This window comes from Gobius niger (assembly GCF_951799975.1).
Source record: "Gobius niger genome assembly, chromosome: 18".
NCBI classification, from domain to species: Eukaryota; Metazoa; Chordata; class Actinopteri; order Gobiiformes; family Gobiidae; genus Gobius; species Gobius niger.
The window spans coordinates 26,427,913-26,441,229 of NC_136869.1; the positions used below are offsets into that span (position 1 = coordinate 26,427,913).

General features: G+C 46.1%; 1 protein-coding gene and 1 long non-coding RNA gene across 3 annotated transcripts; one reads left to right on the forward strand and one right to left on the reverse strand.

The window, feature by feature from the left end:
- The first annotated feature begins 579 nt into the window (after positions 1–579).
- On the forward strand, positions 580–10,765 carry zcchc2 (zinc finger, CCHC domain containing 2). 2 transcript variants are annotated; one of them, XM_079576173.1, is made up of 14 exons: positions 580–1,430; positions 3,835–3,949; positions 4,019–4,089; positions 4,530–4,601; positions 4,972–5,063; positions 5,147–5,226; positions 5,341–5,400; positions 5,953–6,001; positions 6,182–6,215; positions 6,346–6,389; positions 7,843–7,904; positions 8,406–8,546; positions 8,811–9,998; positions 10,067–10,765. In XM_079576173.1, the coding sequence occupies exons 1-14, from the start codon at positions 759–761 to the stop codon at positions 10,135–10,137; spliced, it is 2,751 nt and encodes a 916-aa protein (XP_079432299.1). In that variant the 5' UTR covers positions 580–758; the 3' UTR covers positions 10,138–10,765. The 2 variants fall into 2 exon arrangements, with proteins under 2 accessions (XP_079432299.1, XP_079432300.1); XM_079576174.1 differs by having other exon boundaries at positions 8,409–8,546.
- Positions 10,766–10,773: 8 nt separating this feature from the next.
- LOC306977740 lies at positions 10,774–12,127 on the reverse strand. The gene is made up of 3 exons (XR_013793859.1): positions 12,069–12,127; positions 11,454–11,506; positions 10,774–11,373 (listed from the first exon to the last, which is right to left on the reverse strand). It is a non-coding gene; the product is annotated as an uncharacterized lncRNA (long non-coding RNA).
- Between the last annotated feature and the right edge of the window lie 1,190 nt (positions 12,128–13,317).

Sequence of the window (13,317 nt, forward strand, 5' to 3'; positions counted from 1 at the left end):
GGCCTCATGGTTCAAACCGGGCCTGTTGGTCTCTCATGAGGGGCTTCTGAACCGCTCTTTGTCTGACCCATCACCTAGGACCTGTTTGCCCTGGGAAACCCTACCAGGGGCACGAAGCCTCCGACAACAGAGCTCCAGGATCATTCGGGCGCTCAAAACCAACATAATTTTTTTCTCTATAGAATCTGCATGAACCCGTTTACAACCTTGACAATCACGATGTGGGATCAGGGAGGAAGTGGGTAAACACTAATATGATTATTTGACTCCTATATTATCCTTAAGTGGTGGAATTGGTGGTGTTACAATTCTCCCCATGTTACGACCATACCCAGTCTCCCCTACATATTTACATATTTTATTTGTTTATTCATTCGTTTTTGTTTATGTATTCATCTATTTGTTTGTGTGCCCATTCTCATATATTTATTTGTGATTCCATTCTTATGTATTGACTTGCTTCTTTGACAGGGCCTTGTTGAAGTCATTTGTAATGACGCTTTGTCACCAGGGGGGGGCGGCAGTGCCTCCTCTGGCCTGTGCGCAGCCCCGCCGGAAAGAACAACAGTCCGAAGAAGAGGAGACCGGAAAAGGTTGCAGCTGTCTCTCCTCGGCTCTGACACATCTGACACTAGCACACTACCAGGACACTACTCACACTACCCACTCTCTGGAGCTCTGTCTGGAGCTCTCATGAGGCGGGCAGCAAGCGGACAGCCGTCTCACATGGACAAGACCCGGTTAGTTCAGCTCTAACCATGCCGAAAATGAAGCTACTGTTGAACACGTCCGAGGACGAGCCCGCTGTCCCCAGGGCGGTGTGTGCCCCCGCAGGTCCACACCACAGACTCAACAAGGAGGCGGTGTTCGAGTGGTTCGGCCTCCAACTGGACCCTGTCCGGAGACTGGAGTTCATGTGCGGGCTGCTACACATGTGCCAACCCCTGGAGCTGCGCTTCCTGGGCTCCTACCTCGAGGACCTCGCTCGGAAAGATTATCATATCCTGAGGGACTTTGAGTGTCGGGCGAACACTCCGAGTGAGTTGGGGAATTTGACGGACGTGACTGACCCAGTGGTTCGGTCCAAAATGCTCGTGTGCCTGTCGCTCCTCGGCTCCGACAGCAGGGAATGTGCTGGATTACTGTTTCAGACTCTGGGTCGTGTAGAGCCTGCCCACTTCTCCAAAACTTCCAACTACTGCCTTGCTCCGTCTCGGGTGTCGCGCTGTCAGGACGGGGGAGAGGCTCCTGTGGACGGGGGCTCCGAGGCGGCTGCTCTGGAGCAGTTAGCTCTACTGTTTACCATGGCGTCTCTCCACCCAGCTTTCCACTTTCACCAACGACAGATGCTCCGAGCCCAGCTCGACAAGATCCACTTCACCGCGGAGGAGCAGCGGCAAAGTGTGCTCCGCAGGACCGCGCAGACCCTGGTAACTGGAACAAAGTATTAGTACTACAGACCCTGGTAACTGTAATAACACATTAGTACTACAGACCCTGGTAACTGTATTAACACATACAGAGTCAGACCCTGGTTACTACACATAGTACAGAGTCAGACCCTGGTAACTGGAGTAAAGTATTAGTACTACAGACCCTGGTAACTGGAGTAAAGTATTAGTACTACAGACCCTGGTAACTGGAGTAAAGTATTAGTACTACAGACCCTGGTAACTGGAGTAAAGTATTAGTACTACAGACCCTGGTAACTGGAGTAAAGTATTAGTACTACAGACCCTGCTTACTGTAGTAGCAGATTAGTACTACAGAGTCAGACCCTGGTAACTGGAATAACACATTAGTACTACAGAGTCAGACCCTGCTTTAATAACACATTAGTACTACAGAGTCAGACCCTGGTAACTGTAATAACACATAAGTACTACAGAGTCAGACCCTGGTTACTGTAATAACACATAAGTACTACAGAGTCAGACCCTGGTTACTGTAATAACACATAAGTACTACAGAGTCAGACCCTGGTAACTGTAATAACACATAAGTACTACAGAGTCAGACCCTGGTTACTGTAATAACACATAAGTACTACAGAGTCAGACCCTGGTTACTGTAATAACACATAAGTACTACAGAGTCAGACCCTGGTTACTGTAATAACACATAAGTACTACAGAGTCAGACCCTGGTTACTGTAATAACACATAAGTACTACAGAGTCAGACCCTGCTTACTGTAGTAGCAGATTAGTACTACAGAGTCAGACCCTGGTTACTGTAATAACACATTAGTACTACAGAGTCAGACCCTGCTTTAATAACACATAAGTACTACAGAGTCAGACCCTGGTAACTGGAATAACACATAAGTACTACAGACCCTGCTTACTGTAGTAGCAGATTAGTACTACAGAGTCAGACCCTGGTTACTGTAATAACACATAAGTACTACAGAGTCAGACCCTGGTTACTGTAATAACACATAAGTACTACAGAGTCAGACCCTGGTTACTGTAATAACACATAAGTACTACAGAGTCAGACCCTGGTTACTGTAATAACACATAAGTACTACAAAGTCAGACCCTGGTTACTGTAATAACACATAAGTACTACAGAGTCAGACCCTGGTTACTGTAATAACACATAAGTACTACAGAGTCAGACCCTGGTTACTGTAATAACACATAAGTACTACAGAGTCAGACCCTGGTTACTGTAATAACACATAAGTACTACAGAGTCAGACCCTGGTTACTGTAATAACACATAAGTACTACAGAGTCAGACCCTGGTTACTGTAATAACACATAAGTACTACAGAGTCAGACCCTGGTTACTGTAATAACACATTAGTACTACAGAGTCAGACCCTGCTTTAATAACACATAAGTACTACAGAGTCAGACCCTGGTAACTGGAATAACACATAAGTACTACAGACCCTGCTTACTGTAGTAGCAGATTAGTACTACAGAGTCAGACCCTGGTTACTGTAATAACACATAAGTACTACAGAGTCAGACCCTGGTTACTGTAATAACACATAAGTACTACAAAGTCAGACCCTGGTTACTGTAATAACACATAAGTACTACAGAGTCAGACCCTGGTTACTGTAATAACACATAAGTACTACAGAGTCAGACCCTGGTTACTGTAATAACACATAAGTACTACAGAGTCAGACCCTGGTAACTGTAATAACACATAAGTACTACAGAGTCAGACCCTGGTAACTGTAATAACACATAAGTACTACAGAGTCAGACCCTGGTTACTACACATAGTACAGAGTCAGACCCTGGTTACTGTAATAACACAGTAGTACTACAGAGTCAGACCCTGGTTACTACACATAGTACAGAGTCAGACCACACTGCATAATGTTAGCTAACAGGGCTTATCAGTTTAACTGACGTTTAGCATGCATGTTTACATAACTAAAGTTATTAAGACATTTTATCTTTTGCTTTAAATGATTAAGTTACTTTGTTTAACCTGGTTCAGAATAAATAATAATAATAATCCAACTTTCTAAAGTTAGCATAACATTTCCACATATTGTAATTTCATTATGATTAATATTTGTTGCGTCCTCCCATCTTATCCAAAGATCCTGCAGTCTTCCCTCTGTAGCTTGCGTGTGTTTCTGGGGCAGTGCTGAGAAAGTGTAGTATAGTTTGGTCTGGTCTGGCCCAGGTCAGGATAGGGTCACACCATAGCCAACACTGGAGTGTGACAGCAGCTCTGCGCCCTTTTGAACTGCAGTGTTTGTTTTTGTTAGCCATGATAGTGGCTTTATTTACCTTAGACTTGTCATGATGCGGCCGTCTTCTGTCCCTTGTGTCTGACAGTAGTGTGTGTTGTTGTCCAGGAGCTGCCGACCCAGGGACAGGAACAAGTGCCAATGTCAGTAGTGGATCTGGCAGAAAGTGGACACACTGCCTGTCAAAGTCACAGGGTCAACTGTGAGGCTCCTCAGAAAGAGGGTATGGTCATTAATTATTTTTGATTACGTTCAATAACTTATTCATTTCTATTTGAAATCTCTTTTGCAGCAGTCCATATTGAGAGAATAGTTCTCAGGAGCATCTCAAGAACAAAAGTTGATAGGGAGTACAACTTTGAGGTAATAAAACTCACGATTCAATTACATATTCATTTGGTTATCATCATTTCATGTACTAGGTCAGGCTTTTGTTTATAGGGTTCATTGTAAATACAGACAGACAGACAGACAGACAGACAGACAGACAGACAGACAGACAGACAGACAGACAGACAGACAGACAGACAGACAGACAGACAGACAGACAGACAGACAGACACTTTATTTTCATAGACTAAAAGAAACACGAACAATACATCATTATGCTTCATTATAAAGAAATGGCATGAAATGAAAACTGACTTTAGGATAAATCAATCTATAATGGCATTTAATGATTTCACGGGGGATAAAAAGCTTAGATAAAATGTTCTGAATGGATGAAGGAAACTGAACGCATGTTTGTCCCTCGTTGCTAACATTACTGCACCTCATGTATGGACTGTGTTGGCATGTTGTAGGTGACGTGGTCTGACTCCTCCTGCAGCAGAGTCACCAAAACCCACTCAGAACTTGAGAACTTCCTTTTGAAGGTACGACCACATTCCGGGCAGACGTCTCCTCTGAACTGCAGATTGTTTTTGAACAGACTCGAGGGCTGTGTTTATGTTTTTCATTTTTTTTCTCGGGCGTAGAAAATGATGGACACAGGGTGCAGTCGAAAGGGTCGACTGGTTATATAAGTTTGACTCATAAGCTTGCATTTATATGTAGAGAATGAAGGACACTTGTCATGTTATAAACATCACCTATGGCCCCTGTGTCCCAATCCTTACTGTCTTATCCTTACATAGACATATTTCAAATGATAACATTACAATGCTGAGGTACCCAAAAGAATGCTTTAAGCCTCAATTAAGCATTTACATACCAATGGCATGAAACATTTCTGTTCCTCCGCAGCTTCCAAAAGATCAGTGCAATGAGTCCTTTGAGAGAGGACTCCTTCAACTTTTGAAGAAAGAGGAAAACAAGAGGACAGAGGAACAGCTCAGGTACCGGGACACACACGGGAGTGCCTCTGAAACGGTCATTCAGTCAACTGGTCGAGAGCTAAGAGTTTTCCATTTTCTGGTAGGAACCACTTTCTGTCCGCTCCTCCGGTCTTCACACAGAGCACAAGGGTGTGGTGCTTCTTCACCTCTGACGGTGGCAGGTGTAAGTCTCTCCGCACTTTCCTCACTTACATTAAAATGCTTTATGCCCTGCCTCGAGCTGCGTTTGTTTTTCTTTCTGTTTTTTCACTTCGAATGTCCATGTGTCGCCTTTTAGGTCCAGGCTCTCGACAGGCCTTCCATGAGCCAGGGTCGGACGGCTCGAGTCAGGACGAAGGTGAGACCGGGGATGGATGAAACGAATTGTGCCTTAAATGTCATTAAAAGGCATTCAATTGCATTTGAACTGGCTTTAAATCTAAAATACATTCATAGAAAATAGCAAAAAACAAAAAACACATTCAGCTGCAGTTTTGCATTTTTTGCTGAAGAGTCTCTTTGATGAAATGTTAGTAAATCTTAAATGAATTAGGTGCTGATTATTTCCTGCGTTTGTGGCATTCAAATGTGTTTGGGCATCAGTGGCATTCCATTTGACTTGCTTCTGACTCCACCCTTTTAGCACAAAGCCGTCCATTATATTTCTGTGCATCTTTGTGTGTGTGACTAGTGTTAGCCTTGAACAGAAACGAAACTGTTAAGTTGGCTTTTGTTTCTGACTAAACAAAACTAACCCTGACACTTGTAGTGACTGTGTCTCCCTGAAGGGGGCGTTTGAGATCCTTTTCTTCTTCCTCTTCCCAGATACAGTACTGTACACCTCTCCAGCTTTTACCAAAAACGGTCTGCAGTTTGAATTACAAATGTTCTCTTTCTCTTGTTCTTTTAGAGCCCTTTGTTGAGGACTATAAGAAGAAGCACAGGAACAAGAGTCCGAGGTAAGGAGTAACTAGTGAAAGATGAATAGTGCTTAGGACTTCAGTCACTTTGTAAAATAAATGTACATCTGCGAGTAGTTTTCCCACACTGTACTTCTTACTGCTAGTGAGTAATGTCATTCGTTAGTCTTTCTGATTCCATGAGCCCATATGTTTAACCAGAGTTCTGCTTCCCTGCAGCCTGGAAAGCCCGGTTGAAAGCCTTGCTGCAAAGGTCAGTGGTCCACATAGACTAAGTGATTTGTTACATCCTAGTCGCGTGATCAAGTTATTGTTATCAAAGTAATTATTGGTAATAAGTAGAAGAAAAGCTCCCTTGACTAACTGTTCTCTGTTTATTGTAGCGCGGGGAGAGCCTCAGCACAGGCCGCACACAGACCACGCACAGGTAGGCCTCATGTCATATGACCTTCTGTGTACTTCTTTGCAATCAGTGCATGAGCGTGGGTTAGTGAGGGCATCAAAGGTTGATGAAGCCTCGCTTCAAAGACATCAGAATTAAAGGAAAATCACTTATTTGAGAAAAAAGGAAAAGCAGTGACAAAATAATTCCCTATTTCTGCGTTCTTTGTCCATAGTACAATCATTAAGCCTCATTATTAACTTCCTGATTAGCTCTATATAGGTTCAGGGTTCAAATTTGCCCTGATTTGAAGAAACTTGGAAGATCTAGCTTTATTTCATTTGAAAATCACTATCAAACAGAATATGATTAATTTGCCTAACAGAAATTAGGACAGGGAGCTTCTGATATCCAGCAAAAAATGGTGCTCATGGAAGGAGGCAATGGGATGTGGAGAGAAAGATCAGGTCCAGGCACTCATATTTTGCAAAAGTATAAAAGGCTTTATTAATGGGCCAGAAACATTAAAAAGCACACCAACGCGTGTCGGCTTGCGCCTTCATCAGGGTGTGTGTGGAGACAGAGAGTCTGACTACAGGTGTGTAGCCAGGACAATGAGACACATGCTGTCATAGTCCTTTTGGACACAAGGGATAGACATTTCATTTTCACAATATAGTGGCAACAAGACAAAACATGAAGAACAAGATTACAAAAAACAAGAGAGGTCCAGATCCTCATTCAGGCCAGGGTATTCTGTAGCATTAAGAGCATGGATCCAATATGATTCTCTTTGCTTTAGGCGTAAGATTTTATTGCCACCCCTGGCATTTAAGGTGATAACCTTCCTGACACATTTAGGGTGTAGTCATGGCTGTTATGGACATCCATATAATGTCTGGCCATAGGATAATTTAGGTTTTGAGAGCGAATGGCATATCTGTGTTCAGCCACTCTGTCCCTTAGCCTCCTTTTAGTGAGGCCCACATAGAAGCACCCACAGGGGCATTAATGTGTCTACCCCTTGTGTCCAAAAGGACTATGACAGCATGTGTCTCATTGTCCTGGCTACACACCTGTAGTCAGACTCTCTGTCTCCACACACACCCTGATGAAGGCGCAAGCCGACACGCGTTGGTGTGCTTTTTAATGTTTCTGGCCCATTAATAAAGCCTTTTATACTTTTGCAAAATATGAGTGCCTGGACCTGATCTTTCTCTCCACATGATTAATTTGCCGTTTTATTTTCTATTTGATGTGTTCTGGTTTATTATTACCAAAGCAAACCGCTGTGGTGTATTTGCTTTATGATGCACACAAATGCATTGCATGTATTACATTTGTTTGTCCACATACGCAATGGAGTAAATGAATCATCTGGAAGTGTTGGTACAAACACCTCATGGGGCCTCATCTCACCATCAGTACTTTTACCCTGTGTTAGTCATATGATTAAAATGACATTTTGGTTTTAACTCCTCTCTCTGTCTGGCTGTAGAGGCAAAGTGAAGCCCAAGGGAGCCCCCAACGGGAGTTTAGCAGCAACCCTCCAGTGGAACGGTGAGTTGAAGTGTGTCAGTTTTGAGATGACCTGAAGGAGAGCTGTTGCTTTGGTAAAGTGGACATGTCCACCTTAAAGCTTGTACAGTAGGGGTGTAACGAACCGTACACTAAAATTAGATTCCAGTTCAACTAATTCAAGGACACGGCATGGTATTTTTATGGTCCAAAAAAAGCCCCACAGAAAATTGCAAAATGTTATTGTTTAAAAACACAGCGAGTAAAAATAATTTCGAGAGACCCATTTAGATCTCTTCGAATTTCTTTATAAAAAATACATCTGTGGATTTATCTACAATACTAGATTGTTTCTTCATCGACTTCTTTAACTTTTCAAACTATATTAATAAAAAGTATTAAAAGAGTGATGACAGGCAGAGCGCAATAACAAATAAGAAAACCACGACTCAGTATTGTTTGTGTACTGTTACACCCCTTGTAAACATGCACTGATAATTCAAAAATAAAAATGTCAAATTGCGTGCATTGAATTGTGTGCAGCAGACGCGGCGTCCGGCCCTGACACCGTTGGAGAGAGTTCTTCAGAGCGCTCGAGTGTGGCCTCCAGCCCCCAGCACAGAGCCACAGACAGCCTGGACAGTGAGGAGGACCAGCACAGCGCCTGGAGACATGTCCCACCATGTAATTATGTCCTCAGTCATAATCTGACCATAGCTTTCGGACCAAATGTGTGCAACTTGAAAACACTCAACTAAATGAAAGTAAGTGAGGCAGATTCTAGCCTCACTTCATTGCTCCAAAGTGAGCGATGAATCCACATTGTTCACTTTAACCATGCACAGCTGGCATTGGCAGCATGTTGTGCATCATCATCTATGCTGGTGGCAGTAATGTTCCTTGTCGCTCCTTTTTATGTTGCAAACTAAAATGTATTTTTTATTTCAGATGCTGAGAGTCGCTCGGCCCACTCTGCAGAGACCGTGGGGACAGTTCCACTCTCTTCTCACAGTCTCCAGAGTCAAATGGAGCCCATCAGGGCAGACTGCACAGACGCCAGTGCACTCCCCTTTATGCCATACGCTCTCCCCCCTGGAGCCCCCTCCTTCCCCTCTGGAGTCACCCCTCTGCCTCCTGGAGCCCCCTCGCTCTCGAAGCCCTGTCCTGGGCCAGTGAGGATGCATCTACCACCAGCAATGGCAGGTCCTGGCCTTGTGATGGAGCCCGAGAAGGGAGATCTTCTCCCCACATTTGGAGTTTCACCCATGAGTCTTCCTGCTTCAGATAGCTCTGGCATACAACCACTGGTTCAGAGGTTCAAATCCCTGTCCCATGTAGCAGGAAGCACAGCCACACCTCCCTGTGTCCCCCCGGCTCCACTGCCCACCCCCATCAGAGCCATCAGTCTGTCCACCAGCATGCCTTCGTTACCTGCCAATCTTCAGCCATCTCTGCCATGCCCAGATCCATCTGCAGGGGGTAGTGTGCCCCTGGTGGAGACGTCCCAAACCAAGCTCCCAGCCTTAAACCTGGAGGTGGCAGCAGCCCCTGTTCCTCTAGTGGTGCCCACACACACCCCGGGGCCAGCCCCCAGCCCGAGCCCAGCCCTCACTCCCAGCATGGCCCACAGCGGCTGTACGTCCTCTAGCCCCAGTGCTGATGGGAGTGGAGATGGTCCCGGGCAGCGGGCCCTGCCGGTGCTTGGCTGTGGCGTGTGTGGCTGTCAGTGTGCAGGTCGCCCAGTGAGCGCCTCTCCTCTGTTCTTCCACCAGGTCAGTGCCGGGGCTCGGCCAATGCTGGGCATGCCACATCTGTTCCCCCTCACAAACTACCTCCCACAGGCACAAGCTCCACACCAACCCCAGCCCAACGGAACCACCCTGCCACCCATGTACGCCCACTACGGCCCGCTGCACGCCCACGCCGACCTGCTGGGCATTCAGCAGCAAATAGCACAGTCGTTCTGTCACCGCATGTACCCTCACCCCTACCCCAGCCCTGTGGGTCTGCTGCCTGTGGCGGCGCTGGGGGGTGGCCTCAATAAGAGGAACGGCAGTGTGTCCTGTTCTAACTGTGGGATGACTGGCCACTACACTCACGACTGTCCTCAGCCCTCCATCGACTCCTCACAGCAAGGTAATGCAAGGAAATGTCATCCCAGACACTAATGACCCTCACGTGCTAATGCTATGGTCTGTGTGCAGGTGGCTTCAGACTCAAGTACGCTGCACCCCACATCTCGGAATCACCGGACAAATCTGAAGGTGCTGCGTGACCCAAACCTGCCTGAGAACAACTAGTTCCACTGCTAAGTGTCTTAAGGACTTTTATTTCACTGTTTTGCACTGACATATAACTTATTCCTTAATTATTAGGTAGAGAATGGCTTTGTTTGAGCAGACTAAACTAATGTGTAAAATGTACTTCTAAAAGGACTCATGTATGCCTTGTGTTTTCACTGTTCAGTGGGAAATGATTGGACTGAGTTGCTCAGTTAGGTTGCTGTTGCAATCTTGTAAAATCATCAGTGGATTTTAAGATTTTGAATGTAATTTTGAATATGCCATCAATGTTTTTGGAACTCATGCATTTTCTTGCCACTTGAGGTTTGGTTTAGAGTTAACTGCTACTTTGTAATTGAACGAGTTATATGTGTTTAAATGCACCAGGAATGCAGGAAGTGCAGATCTGGTTTGATGCTCTGCCCAGAGATGATGTGTGTTAATTTGGCAAAGACCGTTTTCTCTGTGAGCCGGGATGTAACGTTAGCCTTTGGAGGACACAAGTCAGGAGTAGTTAGTCCACTGGCAGTAGAGCAGTCTGGTCTTTCTAATCCAATAAAGCAGATGAAAACTCCAGCTCGTCTGTGTCATCTTTCAAATATGAAGTTCTATTGCCATCGTACACAGACGAACATCTCTGGCTTTACTATGATACTTGAAAATCAACCTGCTATGGTCAGATCAGAAATGAACTCATAGATTCTAAAAAGCTGTGGGAAGCACAAAACGCAGAACCGAAGAAAAAGACCAAGATGACAGGAATAACCATGCAAATAATTTTATTTCTGAAGACTGCAGCACTGCTCTGTACAAGTGCACACTGTCTACATGTGTCCAGATAATACTGTGCCTCCAGTTCTTTTTCCACAAGAATCTAAAAATACATTGTTCTTTAAATATGCGTAAGTATAACATTTGAAATAAAATATACAATATAGCAAATATAACATTGTTATTGGATAAACTATAGAGTACCAAACACACCTTCTGTGTGACTTCACACACCATGCACAAAGAGGAGAAAATGCAGCACATACAAAAGAAGCTGTAAATATCTCTATATGAAAATAGAAAATATTAAATCAATATGTGCACCAGTGGTCTGTATGAATTCTGCAGTAGAAAAGTGAGCAGAGACACAGAGGTACTGGGTTCACAATGATGGAGATTCCCGCAACAGCCGAACTGGCCCTGGCCACAGCTGCCAGCAGACAGCACCTGTCAACAAACTGCCACACTCCGCTGGAACCAGCCACACTCCCCTGGAACCGACCACACTCCTCTGGAACCGGCCGCACTCCCCTGGAACCGGCCACACTCCCCTGGAACCAGCCACACTCCCCTGGAACCGGCCACACTCCCCTGGAACCGGCCACACTCCCCTGGAACCAGCCACACTCCCCTGGAACCAGCCACACTCCCCTGGAACCAGCCACACTCCCCTGGAACCGACCACACTCCCCTGGAACCGGCCACACTCCCCTGGAACCGGCCACACTCCCCTGGAACCAGCCACACTCCCCTGGAACCGGCCACACTCCCCTGGAACCGATCACACTCCCCTGGAACCGGCCACACTCCCCTGGAACCGGCCACACTCCCCTGGAACCGACCTGGAACCGGCCACACTCCCCTGGAACCGACCTGGAACCGGCCACACTCCCCTGGAACCGGCCACACTCCCCTGGAACCGATCACACTCCCCTGGAACCAGCCACACTCCCCTGGAACCGATCACACTCCCCTGGAACCAGCCACACTCCCCTGGAACCCGCCACACTCCCCTAGAACCAACCGCACTCCCCTAGAACCAACCACACTCCCCTGGAACCGGCCACACTCCCCTGGAACCGACCACACTCCCCTGGAACCGATCACACTCCCGAACTGCCACACTCCCCTGGAACAGGCCACACTCCCCAACAAACTGCCACGCTCCCCTGGAACCGGCCACGCTCCCCTGGAACTAACCACGCTCCCCTGGAACCAATCATGCACCCCTGGAACTAACCACGCTCCCCTGGAACCAATCATGCACCCCTGGAACCAACCATGCTCCCCTGGGACAGGCCACACTCACCAGCAATCTGCCACATTCACCATCACCATTAAAATGCAGCCAGACTCACAGGCCGTTTCAACCTCTTTTTTATTTTGCAAAAACAGAAGGAAAAGTTCAGAATTAGGGCTGGGCAATTAATCGAAATTTAATCAAAATCACATTCTCTACTTTGGTCAATGTCAACAATTGTCATGGAACTTCATAATCGTCAGATTACAGCCATTTCTTTGGCAGAAACAGAAGCCTAGTTTTCAAAGTTTGGATGAGACAGACGTGTGTTAAATTAAGGTTTAGGTAAAGCTGTACTTTCTTAATCCCTGTAGGGAAATTCATTCTCCGCATTTGACCCATCCTCAATGTCGCTGGGCGACCTGTAGGAGCAGTGAGCTGCCAACGTGGGCCGGGCCAGAGGATTAACCTGTTGTACATGTTTTTGATGGCAGGAGAAACTGTACCCGGAGGAAACCTACGCAGACACGGGGAGAACATGCAAACTCCACACAGAAAGGCCCCGTCCAGGTGGGAATTGAACCCGGACCTTCTAGCGGTGAGTGCTAACCACTGTACGACCATGCCACAGCTGAGGTTTGTATAAAAGATGTGACTAAGTTCATGAAGCTGCTACATTTTATTATATATATATTAAAAAAACAGATCAATATGACAAAAAAAATGGTGATAGATCTTTGTTCGTCTTTGTTCGATCTTTGTTTGTTTGTTCGTCCAGCCCTATGAAACAGCTGAAGGTTTTACTTAAATTCCTTTTTACAAAGCTAGAAACGGCCCTCAACATTCGTCACACTGCCACACTCACCAGCGAACTGTCACACTTAGCCGCCGCCGTACAGCCACACTCGTCGGTATACAGCCACTTTCACCAGCAAACTGCCACACTCACCGCCAACACCGGCAACAACCAATCAGGCGGCACGCTCCCATCCCATAGCTCCATCTGCCAGCAGACTCCCACACGTACCAAACCCGCATCTCCACAGCCAAACCCTTAGCCAGAGCCGCCCCTGGCAGACAGCGGTACGCCCAGTGCATAGCAGAAAGGTCCTTTTGGTAAGTACTTGCCGTTACTAATATTGCTTCGCCATACGAGATGAGA